General features: G+C 35.6%; 2 protein-coding genes across 2 annotated transcripts; both read left to right on the top strand.

Annotated features, from left to right (window-relative positions):
* The first annotated feature begins 1,699 nt into the window (after positions 1-1,699).
* On the top strand, positions 1,700-10,845 carry ptges3a (prostaglandin E synthase 3a (cytosolic)). The gene is made up of 8 exons (XM_056449702.1): positions 1,700-1,905; positions 4,030-4,143; positions 6,527-6,596; positions 6,708-6,806; positions 6,896-6,985; positions 7,075-7,131; positions 8,226-8,253; positions 9,819-10,845. Coding segments are annotated over exons 1-8 (480 nt in total). The 5' UTR covers positions 1,700-1,903; the 3' UTR covers positions 9,839-10,845.
* A 5,635-nt stretch (positions 10,846-16,480) lies between these two features.
* Positions 16,481-18,917, top strand: mipa (major intrinsic protein of lens fiber a). Its single transcript, XM_056449359.1, has 4 exons — positions 16,481-16,840; positions 16,946-17,110; positions 18,460-18,540; positions 18,631-18,917. The coding sequence occupies exons 1-4, from the start codon at positions 16,481-16,483 to the stop codon at positions 18,814-18,816; spliced, it is 792 nt and encodes a 263-aa protein (XP_056305334.1). The 3' UTR covers positions 18,817-18,917.
* The last annotated feature ends 630 nt before the right edge of the window (positions 18,918-19,547 follow it).

Below are 19,547 nucleotides of genomic sequence, written 5' to 3'. Positions count from 1 at the left end.
TTTTATTATTAAAATTATTATTATCATGGGCAGCATGGTGGCGCAGTGGGTAGCACAATCGCCTCACAGCAAGAAGGTCGCTGGTTCAAGCCCCGGCTGGGTCAGTTGGTGTTTCTGTGTGGAGTTAGCATGTTCTCCCAGTGTTTGCGTGGGTTTCCTCCGGGTGCTCCGGTTTCCCCCACAAGTCCAAAGACATGTGATATAGGTGAATTGAGTAAGCTAAATTGTCTGCAGTGTATGAGTGTGTATATATGTTTCCCAGTGATGGGCTGCAGCTGGAAGGGCATCTGCTGCTGGATAAATTGGTGGTTCATTCCGCTGTGGCGACCCTGGATTAATAAAGGGATTAAGCCGAAAAAGAAAATGAATGAATGAATTATTATTATTATTATCACTATTATACTTACAAATCTCGACTAAAGTATTAATATTATTGGTATAATTTGTATTTACTTATTTTGTTTGTTATCTGCAGTTCTGTAAGTGTTGTCTATTTATTGGATAGATAAACAGACAGACAGACAGACAGACAAATATTATATAATATAATAATATATTAATACTAATAATATTATTATTAGTGTTATTAGAATAGATTTTATTATAGATAGATATTACTAGTACCACTATTATAATTACAAATCTCTACTAAAGTATTAATATTATTGGTATTATTTACTTATTTCGTTTGTGATCTGCAGTTCTTTAAGTGTTGTCTTTATTGTGCAGACAAACAGACAGACAGGCAGATATTTATTTATTAATTAATGACAATACTTTATTTGTGACATCTCAGTAATGAACATATTTAATTAAATGCGTATTATATTTAATATAATGCTTAATATTTAATTAAATGCTTTTTTTATTTATACATGCATACCTGTCAACCCTCCCGTTTTTCCCGGGATTCTCCCGTATTTTACAGTTCTATGCCGCTATGATCCCGTAAAAGTATTTTCCCGTATTTCTCCCGTATTTTCAGTCTTTCTCTGAAAGGTGGCAAATAAACATTTAAAGAGCCGAGCATCCCTATCATCACTCCCTATACGCAACCCATACCGCCGAACCACCAGGGGCAGCCCCTTGCTCTTAAATGCGAGTCTGTTCTGTGCTTTCGCTTTGTTTAGGCATGAAAACACTTTGAAATAAATATAAAAACGGCGGGATTCCCTTTTCTTTTCATTACACGTGCAGTCTCCCCTTCATATGCAATCCTCAAAACAGTCATATAGCGGTCAGCTGACGCGCTCCATATTGATAAATAGACGCTGTTTCCCAAACGGATTCTGTACACGCGATTTGAAGTGGAGCGAAAGTCTTGGTTTTGGGTGCGTGTTTGAACAGACATATATACATAATAAATAATAATAATAATATTAAGATGTCGATCTTGGTGTTTTAATCGCTTGTTATGGTGGGCATATCCCTTATTTTCACATCCCAATGTTGACAAGTATGTACATGTGAATGCACATGTACTTCATTCATTTCACCTTGCGTAGTACGCATGAGGATCCTGACAAAAGAATTTCATTCTGACTCAATAAAAAGTATGACGTATGACTTGTGTGGCCCTGCATCAGTGGACGTCCTGTACTGTACTCTCAAGGCGGAGCGAGCCTTTCGTTACTATGGAGACGTGTTTGCTCAGGGAACGCGCATGGCTGGGGGCGCGCAGCAGAAGTCGCTAGAAACGTTGAGCTGATGCGTCACTGCGCGCCAGTGTGTAGAGACACGCGCACTCCTTGTGCAGGCAGGTTGACAGCGGCGCATAAACAGCTATAGCTTCCGTCTGTATGCCTTCACTCTGATCTGACAGCACAAATCCAAAACACTACCCCAGGCGAGAGGACGCGAGCGGAGACGCAGATTTGGGTGAAAACAGAAAGAAGACTTCGACATGTGAGTCTAACACCGGCAGTCACAGGGATGCACTAACTTTAGCTAGTTAGCAAATGTGTGCATAACCTCTATCAGCGAAACATCAGATTCTCTCTCATACGTCAGCTATCATGTATGAACATTTAGGAGAATACGAATCATCCTGGTGAAGACGCTTAGAATTTGTGTAGAAAAACGTCTAGTGGTAATCGGTGGTGGAAATAGCACACATTGTCCCCACAGCAGAGCTTAGCTAGCAGGTTAGCAGCTAGATAGTTAGGCCTGGGGTTACTGCAAGCTACTATTGCATGATTATATTCTATTCATCCATTCATGTTACATATGTATTGTTGTAGTATGTACTGGCGATATATGTGTCATATAAATAAACCTTTTACAGATCAAGGCTTGCAGGCTGGGTGTTCCCTATTGGAAAAGAACATGCATAAGTTATGTTTGCTGTTTGAACTGGTTTATGGTAACCAAGTCAAACAGATGGTATTAATGCCAGTTTATGCTATTGATCAGTTGGGTGGCTGTCTGGCCAACTGAAGGGTTTTGTCATCCCAGTCTCACACAACAGATTTGTAAGATGGTTTTGGGTACTTTCCTTCAGGTCATGCTGGGTTATAGTCTATAAGCTAAACCAGCTGAGCACCAGCTTTGCAAGGCTGAAAGACAATCTTAAACTTTGTAAATGTAGGTGTTCAGCTGGGATTAATCATACTTTAAAATGTATGTATTGTACTTAAATCATACTCTTTAAATGTATGTATAGACATGATAACTGCTAAGATTAAAAATATGAAACAACTCTCTATTATAAATAATAGCCATATAATAACAATTTTTCAGCGTATTACATTTTCTGAATGATCATGTGACACAGAAGCCTGTTGTAATGATGCTGAAAAAGGATAGTTCACCCGAAAATGAAAATTCTGTCATTTACTCACCCTTTAATTGTTTCAGACCTTTGAATTACTTTTGTTAAACACAAAAGAAGATATTTTAAAGAAAGCTGGAAACCTGTAATCATTGACTTCCATGGTGTTTTTTTTCCTACAATGAAAGTCAATGATTACAATTTATCTTCAAAATTTCTTTTGTGTTCACAAAAGAAACACTCAAAAGGTTTAACCATGTAAGGGAGAGTAAATAGTGTGAACTTTTTATTTTTTTTATAAATCAAAGTTATAAGTTACTTTTTAAAGCCTTAAAATTAAAAAGTTATTTGGAAGGACTTTTATTGTATCCTACACAGGGTATCCGCAAGGTCTTAAAAAGTCTTAAATCTCAAAAAACTAAAATTAGGCCTTAAAAAGTCTTAAATCTACTGAAATATTGTGTTGTAGGTCTTAAATCTTTTTTTTAACAGGTCTTAATTTTCCTCTTCATGTATAGCTTCCCAATCTGTCCATTTACACTCATACAATCACCAACAATCCCAGTCTCAATAAAACTTTTTATTTAAAAACAGCATTTTGAACTATTTACCATGATTGTTTAATTACTTTCCTTACAGTAACATTTTTTTTTAAGTTCTCCATTTATTTACTGCGGAGGATACTAAACTGACCTGACCTATATTTGTTATTGTTATTGAATTATTAAATGTCTTAAATTCAGACATTTTTTTTGATAGAGCAAGTGAAAATATTTTCCTTTAGCCTTGTCTAAGTCTAAAATTTACTTCATAATGGGCTAACAAGGTCTTAAAAAGTCTTAAATATAACTTGGTGAAACCTGTACAACCCTGCCTATAACTACAGCATCAAAAATAAACTGCAAATTTAAATAGAAGTTATTGCGCAGCCCTTTTATTACAGAGGCCTGGTTTTGCTATAATTTTATTACATGGGTTAAGCCTAAGGTAGATTGTTAAGAAGCCATGCATGAACCTGCCAATCGATACAAATGGGTTGCCATGGTAACATCATTGTTGCTCCACCCCCGCCAGGGCCTCCTGCCCGCACATCTTAATTTAGAGCTGCACTTTTAGTGTGGAGTTTGACTTTTAACAAATGCACTTAGCTGGTTGCTCAGTTCATCGTGTATTCCATTAGAATTAAGTGATATTGTGTTATTGAATGTCATATTAAAGTGGATCGAAGCCTTTTCTAAAACATTGCTTTTGTTCTACAGGCAGCCAGCTACTGCCAAGTGGTATGACAGACGGGAGGCTGTCTTCATTGAATTTTGTATAGAAGACAGCAAAGATGTCCAAGTTAAATTTGACAAAACAAAGCTTGATTTCAGGTACATCCTTGTGTTAACTTGTTAATAGTAGGGCTGCATGATATTGGAAATATTTTACATAGCAATTTTTTTTTCTCTACAATATAAATACAATTTCACCAGATGACTTTGATAGCTCTATTTGCAAAGTCTTTCATTTATAATGATTGGGATGATTTTGTAGGGAGTGAATTGTAAATATCATTTTAATGTAACTGATTATATCAGGGTTCATACGGTCATGGAAAACCTGGAAAAGTCATGGAATTTTGACATGGCGTTTTCCAGGCCTGCAAAAGTTTTGGAAAATCAGAAAAACCCACAAAGTTTTGGAAAAGTCATGGAGAACCGATATCTGTATACTTGAATATACTGTAGCTTAGTTGTCTTTACTACTTTTCTGTCCTTGACTAATCATATACTCTCACATTATTAGTGCGGTGTAAGAATTATCTAAATGAATTTTAAATATATATATATATATATATATATATATATACACACACACACACATTTTAACTGAATAGATTGTTGCATGTTTTACTATATGCTGTAATAAATTTGAACATGCATTGTTTTTCCTTTACCATACATATGTAGACATTGCATGAAACATTAGGTGATGAAAATTTATTTGAAAATCTTAGAAAAATCATGGAAAGGTCATGGAATTTTAGTAGTTAAAATGTGTATGAATCCTGTAATATACATATAATAAACAAACTACATTCATTAATAAACACAATGGAGCAAATATTAAAGTAAAATAAACCATGTTTTCTGGGGACAGCAACAGTATTTGGGTACAGAGATTGATTAATCAAATGTAAAATAGCATTGCATAGTCATCATCATCAAGTAATTCAATAAAAATAATCTTTATTAAGCTTCTTTATGCACAACTAAAATGCTTTAAACTTAAAATGTTCACAGGGTCACAGGCCTTAAAAACACAAGCAGTTGATAAACTTTCACTCTATTATAATTAAATTCTGCAGTGTCTAAACCAGAGATGCCAAAGTTGGCCCATGGTAACCTTTCATTTGGTCCACCATCCCATCTGAGAAGAAATAGAATGAAGGTTGGGGCAAATGCCCTTAACAGACATCGTCATTTCTAATTTAATGTAACCTTTTGTTTGTTTTGTTTGTTTGTTTGTCTGTCTGTCTGTTTGTAGAGGACAATACACAAGACATTGAGCAAATCAAGGCAAAGGCAGATTCAGCTTGACTCGTGTATTTAGCTTGTGTATTTCAATATTAATATATTAGGAAATTACCATGGCAGCTTTAATGTAATAGTTTTGTTTATTTACGTTCGGCCCACCCCCCTCAGTCAAGTTTGGTTTTTGGCCCTTTATAAGAAAAAGTTTGGGCATCCCTGGTCTAAACAAATCTTCTGTGTTTTGACTTGTGGTTTCTGGCCATCTATAATCCTAACTCAACATTGCATATCTTGCGATGTGACTATTGTGGATGCAAACATTGCAATATCACTGCTCAAACAATATATTGCCCTAATCAACAGTTTTTTAATACTGTGCTACAAAAATTGGTCATTAGCACATTGTCATGTGCAGGAAAATGAAAATCAGAATGCTTCATCAAAGATGAGACATCCAATTTTAGCATCCACATCAAATTAGATTTACAAAAGGTTCTTTTATATGCATAGAAAGCATACTAAATGCTTTCAAATAGTCTATTTTAATGTTTCTAAGTATAACATATTTATGTAAAAACTTCTTGAATGGAATTTTTGTAGTGGTCTTCTGTAAATTATAGTAAAATTATAGTTTTTTTCAGAGATAAAAAAGTAGAATAAAATGGTAAAGTATACATTATACACATGTTATTACACATTCATTGTTTTAAGTTTGAAACCACCTTTTCATCTTTGACTTTTAATTTTTCCCATAACAAAATAATTTTTATTGTAGTTGTTGATTTTTGGATCATTTATAGAGCACTACCATCCACTAATATTTATTGTCGAAATATTCTGTATTGCAATCATCAGAATACAATTACACAACAATGGTGTAAAGTTTTTTCTTTGTGTTCTTAAAAGATTTTTTATACAGACAACATTTTCAAAGTTAACATCAATCCCAGTTAACAGCAATTTCTAAAACTGTCTGAATGTGCTGTAATATTCATGTCGGACCAGTAGTGGGCAACATCAGTACAGGAAAACTGCACCTGCACACATACATACTGCCCTTTAGTTTGCCATTATGGGTTTATGTCATATACACTTGCACAATACAGACCGAATATGTTATATACACATATACGTGCACGTGACATCAATGATAAAAAATATTTTATAGTATACTTTATACTTATTTTGCAGTACTACTGTAGTTGATTTTTATTATAATATGCTGTATTTTCTGTTGTAGTTGTGTTGGCGGAACAGATAACATGAAACACCACAATGAAGTAGATCTATTGGAGGCCATTGACCCAAATGTAAGTGTATACCTGTAGGTTTCTGGTCCAACACGCTCAATTCGCATGGCTCATCATGTTATTGTTTATGTCAGAGGCACATATCTATACATCTGTGTTTTTCTTTTGCAGGACTCTAAACACAAACGCACAGACAGGTCTGTGTTTTGCTGTCTAAAAAAAGCAGAACCTGGCAAATCTTGGCCAAGGTTAACAAAAGAGAAAGCGAAGGTCAGAACGGGGTCTTGGTAATAAGTTTGATAATGTTAAATAAACATATCTTCTATGTTAAATTATGTCGCTCATTGTTCTTTGTGCAGCTTAACTGGCTTAGTGTTGACTTCAATAACTGGAAAGACTGGGAGGATGACTCGGATGAAGAATTGTCCAGTTTTGACCGATTTTCAGAGGTTTGTGTCTGCATCTGCACTACTAGCTATGCTTAAGAAATACTTTCTTTGGATCATGACAAAAATCAAATGGTTTGTTTGCTTTATAGATGATGAACAACATGGGAGGGGAAGATGACCTACCAGATGTGGATGGTGCAGATGAAGTGAGAGAAATATTCAAGCCATAATGTTGTTCAGTATATACACTACTTGTAAGAGCAACAAATAAAACTTGACATCTGGTTGATCATTTGGAAAAGTGTCAGAAGGTAGATTTTTCTGATGAATCATCTGTTAAACTGTTAATTATCACAAATACTGCAGAAGACCTATTGGAACCTGCATGGACCCAAGATTCCAACAGAAATTAGTCAACTTTGGTGAAGGAAAAATCATGGTTTGGGGTTACATTCAGTATGCAGGTGTGTGAGAGATCTGCAGAGTGAATGGCAACATCAACAGCCTGAGGTATCAAGAGATTTACGTTGCCCACTACATTACAAATCACAGAAGAGGACAAATTCCTCAGCAGGATAGTGCTCCTCATACTTCAGCCTCCACACCAAAGTTCCTAAAAGCAAAGAAGGTCAACGTGCTTGGATTGGCCAGACATGAACATTATTGAGCATGCCTGGGGTAAGATTAAGGTGGAAGCATTGAAGATGACTCTAAAGTGTCTTGAACTCTGGGAGTCCTGCAAGAATGATTTGTTTTCCACTCCAGATGACTTTATTTGAGTCATTGCAGAGATGTATGGATACAGTCCTCTTAGCTCATGGGAGTCAGACATAATATAATTTTTTTTTTTTCACTGCACCATGACTTTATATTCTATACTGTACATTATTTCTGTTAAGTGACAAGACCTTTGTCTAAGCAAAGTCAGACCTTACTGACCTAATTAAATAATTAAAAAATCAAGTCATATTTTATTTTGGTAAAATAAGCGTAATCTAGAAGCGTTTGCCTTTCATAAACTTTGGTACTTTTGATACCAAATGATCAACTAGAAGTCAAGTTATTATTTGTTGTTTCTAAAACTTGGATGGGTGACAAGACTTTTGCAGGTAGTGTCTATTTGTGCTGTAATATGGTCATTTAAATAAGTGTCCTGTTATGGTTTTTATAAACTAGTTGTAAATTATTTCATTATTATGAATATATATGATTATAAGATCATTTATGTAATTTTAGATTTGTGTAAAAATGCAAAACTATTCTTTCTGCGTTTGACCTATTTTTAATCTAAAAATTCCAGGAGGAGTCTCCGGATAGTGATGACGAAAGTAAGTTTTCTTAAATTAGCTGTCCAATTTTCTAACTTTTGTTTAATTACATTATTATGTTGTTGTTGTTTTTTAATCAAAAGTGTTATCTGTTCTTACTAATATATATATATATATATATATATATATATATATATATATATATATATATATATATATATATATATAAAGGCTGGGTGATTTGGCCTAAAATCAAAAACTCGATTAATATAATATTTTAACTCTATTACGATTAATGAACATTTAAATGTTTTTTTTTTTTTTTTTTGCCTTAATAGTTCACTGATAAGTTTTGTACATTACATATGCTCACATATTACCAGTGAGAGATTTCAGAATAAAGGGTGCAATACTTGATTTTAAAATAATTGAATGAAACGCACACTACCTACTATCTATGATTATTTATTGAACATCAACACTGAATGACTGAAATTAAAACACACATTGCCTGAAACCAACAGTCATTTTTTTGAAGTAAAAATTAATTAAAAAATTTATTATTTTAAGTGTTTTTCATATTAAAAGTAGAAAATAAACACTATTTCTTCTAAATTAACTCTTAGATATCCTGTAAATGATATTTTAAACAGTGTGTTTCTTGAATCTTATTCTAAACAAATATTTTATCTCTGGTGCAGCTTCCAATCATCATCAGTGTAGTGCAAATGTGCGAAGTGTAGTTGAGAGGTGTGCGGGTAAAAGCACAAAAGAGAAATTATCCATGCCACAAGACATGCCTTCAATTGTACATCAGTATAGTTTTAAATCATTAGGCGGACCCAATTGTCAAGGGGGACTTGATTTCTCATGACACTGAACCACACCTGTGCGTTCAATGCAGAAGTTTAAATAGGCCTTAACAGATCGGTAGGGAAAGTGTTTGAAAAAAATTGACCTGAAAAAATTTGATTGATTATAGGTTATAATGTCGTTTTATATATATATATATATATATATATATATATATATATATATATATATATATATATATGACACACACAGTTGAAGTCAGAATTATTAGCCCCCCTTTGATTTTTCTTTTTTAAACATTTCCCAAATTATGTTTAACAGAAATTTTCACAATATGTCTGATAATATTGCTTCTTCTGAAGAAAGTCTTATTTTCGGCTGGAATAAAAAGCAGTTTTTAATTTTTAAAACATTTTAAGGTCAAAATTATTAGCCCCTTTAAGCTACATTTTTTTCGATAGTCTACGGAACAAACCATCGTTATACAATAACTTGTCTAATTACCCTAACCTGCCTAGTTAACCTAATTAACCTAGTTAAGCCTTTAAATGTCACTTTAAGCTGTATAGAAGTGTCTTGAAAAATATCTTGTAAAATATTATTTACTGTCATCATGGCAAAGATAAGTAAATCAGTTACTAGAAATGAGTTATTAAAACTATTATGTTTAGAATTGGGGAAAAAAATAAACGGGGGCTAATAATTCTGACTTCAACTGTATATGTATGTATGTATATATATAAGTTATAAATGTACACTTAAGTTATAAATGTAATTTTATTAAAATGTTTTTTTTATTTGTATATTTTCAGAAATGCCAGACCTTGAGTGAAGGAACAGGATCTGTCACGACAGAAGCAAGAATTTTCACGTAACACTTAAATGAAGAGAGACTAAGTTTGAGTTGGTAGTCATAAAAAACTGCATCGTTTTCAAAACTGTTTTTTAAGGTCTTTCTGCCGAAAGTCAAAGGGATGAGTTTTTACTGTTGTGTTGATGGCAACTCGGCCCCTCAACAATACACTTAACTTTTTTGTTCTGCATGGACAATTACAAGCTCTCAATGATGTATTGTGGACACCATTTTTGGTCCGTTTACTCAATGGCTTTTACAGCCTTGGGCTTTTTCCTCAATGTCAGTGGGGTTATGTAATGTATACATTGTAATTTGTAGTAATGGAAAAAGGACACAAAATGACGTATTCTGCCTTCTCCCTCTCTTTCAAACTGTAAATTTTATTTAATTCTGTCTTCTTTTTTTGTTCAGGCCCTGATTTCTTGAGCGAAGGAAGCACTGTCTTAAATCAATGCTTCTTCTTTGCAAATGCCAGCAGAGACATTTGGTTTTCACTAGTGCTGCATTTGAAATCAGAACGGCATATTCAAACTCTTGCACTGATTCATTGATAAACTACCGTTTTATGCGTTTTAGCTGCAGTTTTGACCCTCGGATAGGTTTGTGTCAATCCAACATGTTCAAAGTACATAGTCCTGTCTGTACACGCTGCTTGATGAAATTATTTCAGGTTGGCAGTCAGTATTTGTTGTTTTGTATCACACTTAGACGTGTAGCAGGCAATTGTACACTGGTTTCTTCCATATATGTAAAGAGAAGTGATTTAGAAAAGCGTATGCCTCACCGCTGTACAGAACAAAAGGGTAACTTATCAATATATGACCAATTTGTGTTTGCACTCTTAATATCAATGCAGGTGTGACTAAAAGATGAAAACAATATTGTGACCTGTCATTTCAGGGTTAAAAATTTCAGTTTGTTAAATGCAGTGAGGTTTTTTGTCTACATATTTCTAATAAACTGTCTCTAAACAACATAAGAAATTCTTTGTCCTGTGCTTGTATGTAAATCAGGATCATTTACTGTATTGTTTGTTTATTAAGTGAAATTATTTTAATAATTCAAATATGAACCCTTCTTGTACCCTTATGGAGGATTTTTTTGCACATAATCTTTAAGTTAAACCATGTAACCCTTTAATCTAATTGTTTATCATGAACACTTGGCAGAATTGTTAATATTATTATAGACTTGTCCTGTAATAAGGGCATATTGTCCAATTTTACAGTAAATAAGAGCATTCCTCTTTGGAATCTCCTTCAAAAATGGCCTGCAGAAGTACAGGAACATTTTGTTCCAAGCTCATGAAACCGAACTACCGTGGTTTCGCCACTAGATGAAGCTGTAGACCCATTTTTGACAAACAGACCTTGATTGGAATTATGTTCAACATGACTGCTTTTGTTTGAAGGCCAAGAAATCGGTTAGCTGTTAAGAGCCTAATATTGGATAACACTTTCAAACTACTATGAGTCAAAAGTAAGGCAACAGACTAACTTTAAGAAAACTGGGATTTAGTTGTACAAAAAAACACATTTCACTTAATGTCAAGGTTCAACAAGTCATCGTTCAATAAAAAATGAGAAAAAAAAACGTTCGTCTCAAGTAAATTAGCTCGCATCGTTTTACTGTTGACTTAGATGTCTTCTGTGAGTATAACCATGTCCATCATATAATCAGACTGATGTCAAAAAGTTACTTAAGATATTAATATCGAACGAAATGGGAAAATATAGGCCTAAAGAACAGGCTAAGCTAGCTGGCTATTATTAGTTCAGTTGTTGTGTTGTACGTTTTCTCTGGAATTGGACGCGGTGAGACCAGTTTTCCTGCTTGCTTATGGTTGTCTACGTTTGGCCTAAAGCCTGTTCAACAATTCATGAATATCAGCAGTTATTCAACAAACATCCTAGAAATGTATTTTTAAAAAACAAACTTACACGTTTCCTCAGCCATCAGGTAGAGTCGAATGCAGTTTCCTGATCATCCTGACGGTTTGTAATGTGGTTTTTCAGACATCTTAGACAGGAAGAAGCGGTCCTTCGAAGTTCAACAGTGGAGTGATGCTTTGTCTGTATTTGTTTATGTTCTGTAGTATATTGGTTATTTTACAGTATTACACTTACAAAACGATTCATTGGATTTAAAATGTTTTTAAGTGGTTGCAAACCATTTATATGGGCTGAAATTTAAACAAATTAATTTGAACATTACTAAGTTTCATTTGTTTAAATTCAGCCCATATAAAACGTTTGCGTCCACTAAGCCTACCTTAAAATATTTTTTGTAAATCCAATGAATCATTTTTTTTCAGTGGAAGTATGCGTTCATAGCACTTTCAGATTCTTCCCAGTTATTGGTTTTAATGTAGCACCTAGTGACAATTTCCTTAACTATCTGACGAACCCTATTTAATTGCTAGCCTGACTTTCCAGTTTTCATTGACTTTACAAAAGGGAGAGCTGTTGTAAAAGGAAACCCTCCAACAGCAGGCAACAGCACCCAAACAGACCAAATGGCCAAGCCTTTCAGCCATTGCAGGAGAATCTTTGTGAATTTATTTTTTTCTTCAGTTCAGTGGTGAACAGGATCATCAGTGTCTCAACATTTAAGATAATTTGGACTGAAAGCCCAGTGCTTTCAGAAACCACACTTCTCATCAGCATGTGTAATCAAAAGACTGAACTAACCTTTGTTGAGGAGCACTTTGTATGTTGTATATTTGACAAGTGGTTAGAGAACAGTTTGTTCAGAACAAACAACCATCCCAAAGCAGAAAAAAATATCACATTAAAAACCAAGGGTATATGTAAACCTTTGCAGGGGGTTGTTTGAATAAATTCAGCCATGGTTTTTGTCTTTTGAACTATATGTAAACTTTTTTGGGTGTAAAATAACTTACCCAGGACAGTACTGCGGGGGGACAGCTGTATGAGATCCAAAAGTTTACATTCATATAATTATTAATCACCTGTTTCTAAATGGTCTTTCTCTAAAAGTGAGGGGGATGAATCCGCCCTGGTTGCTACGCCCCTGCTTCAACTTTCAAAGCACAAATGTGATTTTGTGTGTGTCTAAATCTTGATATTTTCCATTTGTTTTTAGGTATGATACTGCATATTCAGTCATATTGTGTTCATGATGTTAAAAACAGATGATTTCAGAATGAAACCATGTGCGCCTTGATATCTGAGATATGAGATATCAGAAATCAGCAGATGGAGATGTAATCGATGCATCTGGAGGGACAGAATGATTAGATCTGTGAGACCTGGATTATTTTATAGGTTGAGTTTGCCCTGAGTGGATCTAGTGTTTTGTTTAAGACAGTGTCTGTGTGGGAGGTCGGGGAGGGTTGTGTTGGTGTCAGCAGTTTGCACTGGAGGTAATAGAAAAGTCCTCACGCAAGCGGTTTTAATCTGTCTCTCCTGTGCGACAAAAGGTGGCTTACAGACACATGAGCAGGCAGTGGCGTGGGGTAATCCTGCCCACAATAGACATACACAGTGTTGGTGACTCTGAGCCGCCTGTGCAGAACTACGGCAAGCAAACCAGAATCCCCTGTTTTCACAACAAATGCATCTTGCCTGAGCGGGTAACTTGCCAAATATGAAATTTGAGATTGAGGGGGCAGGTATCTTGATTGTTTCATAATGTGCAGGGTGTGCTTCATCTTTTATGATGTCGTGATTAGTGATAGAATTAGGACTGAAAGGACTTGCAATCCGATGATGTTATTGTTGTAGTTCACTAATGCACACCTGAATTTCTGGTGTAAATTTACAAGTTTTCAGGCTTCTGCATACAAAAGCCTTATCATTTGAAACAAAGGCACCACAAAAATCAAAGAATCAAAGAAGGCAACAGAAACTGTTGCTGCCAGCATTTTAGTTCATCCCAAATGAAAGAGCAAATACACAAGCGAAGCAGTATCCATTCACTAGACTATAGCTGTCTGTGGTTGCCCAGAGCAGAGGGCTCAGCGTGTCCCCCGCCCCGCCATCACCTCCTGCCGTCAAACATGGATTTCCAGAGCTTTATTGGGCCTCAAGCCAGCGGACCTGCCAGCACACACAATGTAAAACTCTGCCTAATCACTTCTGCACAGAACCAACTGGCTCTGCCGTGAGTAAAGTAGAGGTGCTGCGGCAAAGCCTTTATTGTGTGCTGGAGACAGTCACTCTTTAATGCAGATACAGCCTTAATGGTTTTAAAAGCAGGTGTACATTAAAGAAGCAACTTTAATATGCTCAGTTTCTCTAGGTTTACAACGTTTATCTATTGGTTTGAGTAAAATGTTCAAATATAGATTTATTAACTATTCAAAAGTTTAAACAGTGTGTTCTTTTGAATATAAAAATGGCAAATTTTTTAATGCAAATTTGTAAAAAAAATATGTCAGTGATTAAATAATTATATGCAGTTGTGATAAAACACCATCACGCATTTTAATCACAGTTATTAGAACATTTGTAATAGTATGGCATTGCAAATGATTGTGTAATGTAATAGAAAATCAACAAATCCCACTGTTATTTCATGTGTGCTGTTTGTTGTGGGTAACTGAAAGGGTAGCCGTGCATATTCTGTGAACGAATTTATTCTTCATGGTCAGCTATGTGTTACATTGTTATTAAATATATTTCTGAATTATGATATAAAATGGGTCAATCCAAACGATGAACAATAATGAAAGAAGAGTGTAGTTTAAGTAAAAGTTGATCTGAGAAGCGAAAAAGTGCAATAGGGAAAAAAGAAGTGCAGCAAATTATAAATTGATAATCTCAAATCATTTGTAAATGCTTTATAGTGGTGACAAAAACTGAAACTGAGGATTAAAACAAGCAAAAACAGTTAAATCGGATCAAAGAATAATATAAAGGCAAAAATCAAGCCAAGACGGAAGCTCTGCAGGAGGCCTCCAAAAGCAGCATTGTGAAAAAAAAAAACATTTGTAGAAGAATCTGATCAAATTTACCAAGAAACTCATCGAATGACCCAAAGAAAAATGTGGATTGATAAGAGTAAAACAGTTTCTTTCAGCTCCAGTAGTCATTGACAGTAAATCAGACGAACCTCAGGAATCAAATTGAAGTTTCATTACACTGTGAAGCACAGTCGTAGGAAAAATCGTGGCATGGGGATGTTTCTAATACTGTGGCGTTGGGCCTATTTATCATTTACCGGCATCATGGATAAGTTTGAATACATCAGAACACTTAAAAAGATTACGTTCCCCTGTTCCAAAAAGGAAATGCCCCTGAAATGGGTGTTTAAACAAAATAATGACCACAAGTTAATAACTTGGTTATTTGGTTTCAGGCAAAAATGAGTGAGGTAATGGAGTGGCCAGCTCAATCCCCTGATCTCAACCCAATGAAATCTCATGGGGTGACATTAAAAATCCACAGGACCTGTGGGAGAGAGTTTGTCCTTTTTTGACTTAAATACCAGTTTATAGATGCCAGAAGTTGTGTGATTCAATGCAACACAAATGTGCAGCAGTTATCATGCAATTAAATAATAGGTTCATTACAGATTGGTATAAAAATATTTTAATACATTGATGTATTACCTTCATCCACCTCTTCAGCCACAAGGCATTGCAATTTTGAACAACAAAAAAACCATACACTTGTTTTGTCCTGCATGTGGTGTTTTAGGTATGATGATTACATCCGTGTGAGGCCTCCTTCTGTTGTATGAGAGGGATTGTTTCTTTGTGTCAGCACTTAATCCACACTGTGAAGGGCTCTGGACCCTTTTAGGGGCCCTGGTGTTGTAGCTGGGGCTAGAGAAGAGGCAGTTCCCAACACTGTTCCCCATCACGGGCTGGGATGGAACTCTAGTCCTCTGTGGCTGATCCTCTTAATGTCAACATCTTCCCACATCTAATAAATACACTATTTCCCTTCACCAAATTTGATCTATTTATGACCTCTAGTTTCAGATCATTTGTTTTTAAACTGTTCTTTTTATGTAAATAAATACAGTAAAATATTTAGATGGGAATCTAAACTTTGTTTACAATTATGCACAATGCAAAAGAAGTTTAGGTTTACCACATGTGCATGAGTTGAAATGAGTAGCAGGACAGAAAGGGGTTCTGTTTTTCTCTTTTTTTTTTAATTCGATTTGTTGTATTGTCCTCAGCCCCCTCCCACAATTCAGCCAAAGGATTACACTGTCACAGAGGGTCACGGCTGTTATAAATACCCCTGTGGCCTCACGCTTCCCCATCAGAGAGGCTGAATGTCTGCAGGACATGCTCATCACTTGTCAATCAGTGTTCCTTTATTAAACCTCATCTAGAACTTCCTCATAGATGCAGAGACCACCAGCCAGTTTCAAACTCAAGGTTTTATGACAAAAACCAACAGGACCGATGATTTCAGTCTTGTGAAGCAGGACTGCCTTTCATGCCAACTTCTTTGTAGCTTGTAGAAGCATTTATGCCTATTTTTCCATAGTTCACACGCCTTTGTTTTTTTGTGTGTGTGTGTGTCTCCATCCACAAAAAAACCAAAGGCATCACATCCAGACCTGCTCTTCTTTTTTGGTGACTTTCATCCCTTCGTTTTCATCCCTTTGCATTGCTTCTGTTGACTTTTTGCAGCCATGTGGGAGTTCCGGTCCATGTCTTTTTGGCGGGCTGTGTTTGCCGAGTTTTACGGCACCATGTTCTTTGTGTTTTTTGGGCTGGGAGCCGCTCTCCGCTGGACCACCGGGCCACACAATGTGCTTCAAGTGGCTTTCTGCTTTGGACTGGCAGCTGCCACGTTCATCCAATCCATTGGCCACATCAGCGGTGGCCACATCAACCCGGCGGTCACTTTCGCATACCTGATTGGCTCCCAGATGTCCCTGTTTCGTGCATTCTTCTACATCTGTGCTCAGTGCTTGGGTGCATTGGCTGGCGCCGCTGTGCTTTATGGGGTCACGCCAACCAATATGAGAGGAAACCTGGCCTTGAATACGGTAAGTGGCGTAATGGTTTGTCTGATTGATTGATGTTATAAATCATAGAGCTGCCATTTATGTGTTCGTATACTCGGATAAGCATGTGTGTTTGTATGATTTCAGCTTCAGCCTGGCATCAGTATGGGAATGGCCACAACCATAGAAATATTCCTGACTCTGCAGCTTGTGGTTTGTGTGTTCGCTGTGACCGATGAGAGGAGAAACGGGCGACTGGGGTCTGCTGCCCTGTCTATTGGCTTTTCTGTGCTTGTGGGACACCTGCTGGGGGTAAGAGGCCATCCACAGAACAAAGATTCCATTTTAACATCACTGCTTCTCTATTGGGTTTTGATTCATGGCAGTTTTTACAACACTAGAATGAAGAGAAGTGTTTTAAATTAAACATTTAAGCATAAGAATGGGAAAATAAGTTTTATAACTAATTATTTATGAGCAAATTTAGATTTTTAGGTGAGCTAAAAAATATTTTAACCTTATTTTAAGGTTTTTCTGTATTAAACACAGCAAATATGTAGTAGAAAATCCTTTTATTAGTCAGAATTGGCCGAATAATTTGTCTGGTGAAGTAAATGCACAGTAAATATTACTGCATATAATTAAAAGCATGTATTTATATTGCATAACCCCTGATATTACTTTGGAAAAAAATCAGCATACACACATACAAACAGTATTCTTGCATAAGGTAATATTTTTATGTACACACACTCCAATTGATTTCCTATTTTGTTTGTATTACTACATATTATAGAACTATATAAATATACGCTCTGTATACAGTAAATAGGTAGTATTTTTATACAGATATACATAGTCTCTAATTGACTTTCTATTTTTTGTCTGTATTAACAATATACAGTATAATAGAACTATATAAATATATGCTTGTGTGTATATAGATAAGATTTTTGTATAGATAAACTTAGACCCTCCAATTGACTTCCTATTTTGTCTGTATTACTTAAATATTATAGAACTACATAAATATATGCTCTGTGTATAAATATATTACCTATATATACAGTCTCAACTGCTCAATGTCTATTTTGTCTGTTTTAACTATACATTATAGAACTATATAGATATATGCTGTGTATATATAGGTAGTATTTTTATATAGACATACATAGAGTCTCCAATTGACTTCCTATTTTGGTTATATTAACTATATATACACAATAGAACTATATAAATATATGCTCGGTATATATATATATAGGTAATATTTTTATATAGATATACATAGAGTCTCCAATTGATTTCCTATTTTGTCTCTATTATCTATTCATAATATAGAACTATATAAATATATGCTCGGTATATATAGGTATAATTTTATATAGATATACATAGAGTCTCCAATTGATTTCCTATTTTGTCTGTATTAACTATATATTACAAAACTTTATAAATGTATGCATTGTATATAGGAATTTGTAAATTGCTTTGGATGAAATTGTCTCCAAAACGATTGCGCTAGGTCAATAAAGTTATCCTTGCTGGTGTGAATGTGCCTTAAGGAATAAAGATTTAAAGATCTGTAAAACCTGCCTTGAAGCAATATGTATTGTGAAAAGAGAGATTCAGATACATTACATTTGTACATCTCCTTGCAGATGTATTACACTGGAGCCGGAATGAACCCCGCCAGGTCTTTTGCCCCTGCTGTGCTCTATAGGAACTTCATTAACCATTGGGTGAGGCACATTTTCCATCATATTCAGATAAAGAAGCATTTGCTGCCTGGTCATTTTTTTTTTAACCATGCCCCCCTTTATTCCTGTCAGGTGTATTGGGTGGGCCCTATGATCGGTGCTGCCATTGGAGCACTGCTCTATGACTTCATGCTGTTCCCACGCATGCGGGGTCTGTCCGAGAGACTGGCTGTGCTCAAGGGAAACAAACCAACAGAGGCCGAAGCCCAGCAGGAGACCCGAGGAGAGCCCATCGAGCTCAAAACACAAGCCTTATAAACACTGCCAGGAAACTGTGGATCCCTGAAGCGACGCATACGTATGATCATTTCACACACACATACACACACACACACACACACACACTTCCAGAGGCAAATCGAGACACTGTAACCCCTTCACAAGGACTATGAATGAGGGTAAGAAGTACCCGCTCAGGGGCACCTCTGTCATTTCTAGTCTACTATGAGTGAACTACACTAGAAGTGGACTTCTGCATGCTTTCTGGTTTCACAGGCTTTCAATAATCTCACATTCATTTCAGTTTCTTTTTTTTTTCTTTGATTTTTCCAGAGACGTGACACGTGTACTATATTATTAGCATTTTGCAACAGATTTCTACTTACTGTCGACATTATTCATTTGTGCATGGTGTGTGTGCGTGTGTGTTTTCCGACAGTTTCCAAGTTTGGCTCTTCCATTTTCCACCATTCGCCATTTGTTTGTATCAATGCAATGTTCTTTTTTTTCTATCTCCCAAAATGAAGGAAACATTCCTTTAATCTTTGGTTTAGGTGGATGTTCATTCACGACTGAAAGCTCTATAAATCCTTTGGGAATTTTGATCCCTCTTCCGAGTCCGTTTCAAACTGTTGTATTGTTTAACGGTAGCCCACAGTGGCCCAAGTATGAATTTCTTTAAAAGAAACGTAGTCACACCATCATTCATTCATCTAAAAAATTAAATAAACACACAAAACACAACTAGTCTATTGTTATAGCCCAACTTT

The sequence above is a fragment of the Danio aesculapii genome, chromosome 23 (genome assembly GCF_903798145.1).
Source record: "Danio aesculapii chromosome 23, fDanAes4.1, whole genome shotgun sequence".
In the NCBI taxonomy this organism is placed as follows: domain Eukaryota; kingdom Metazoa; phylum Chordata; class Actinopteri; order Cypriniformes; family Danionidae; genus Danio; species Danio aesculapii.
Note: the sequence above shows the minus strand (reverse complement) of the source record. Positions and strands in the feature narration are given on the sequence as shown.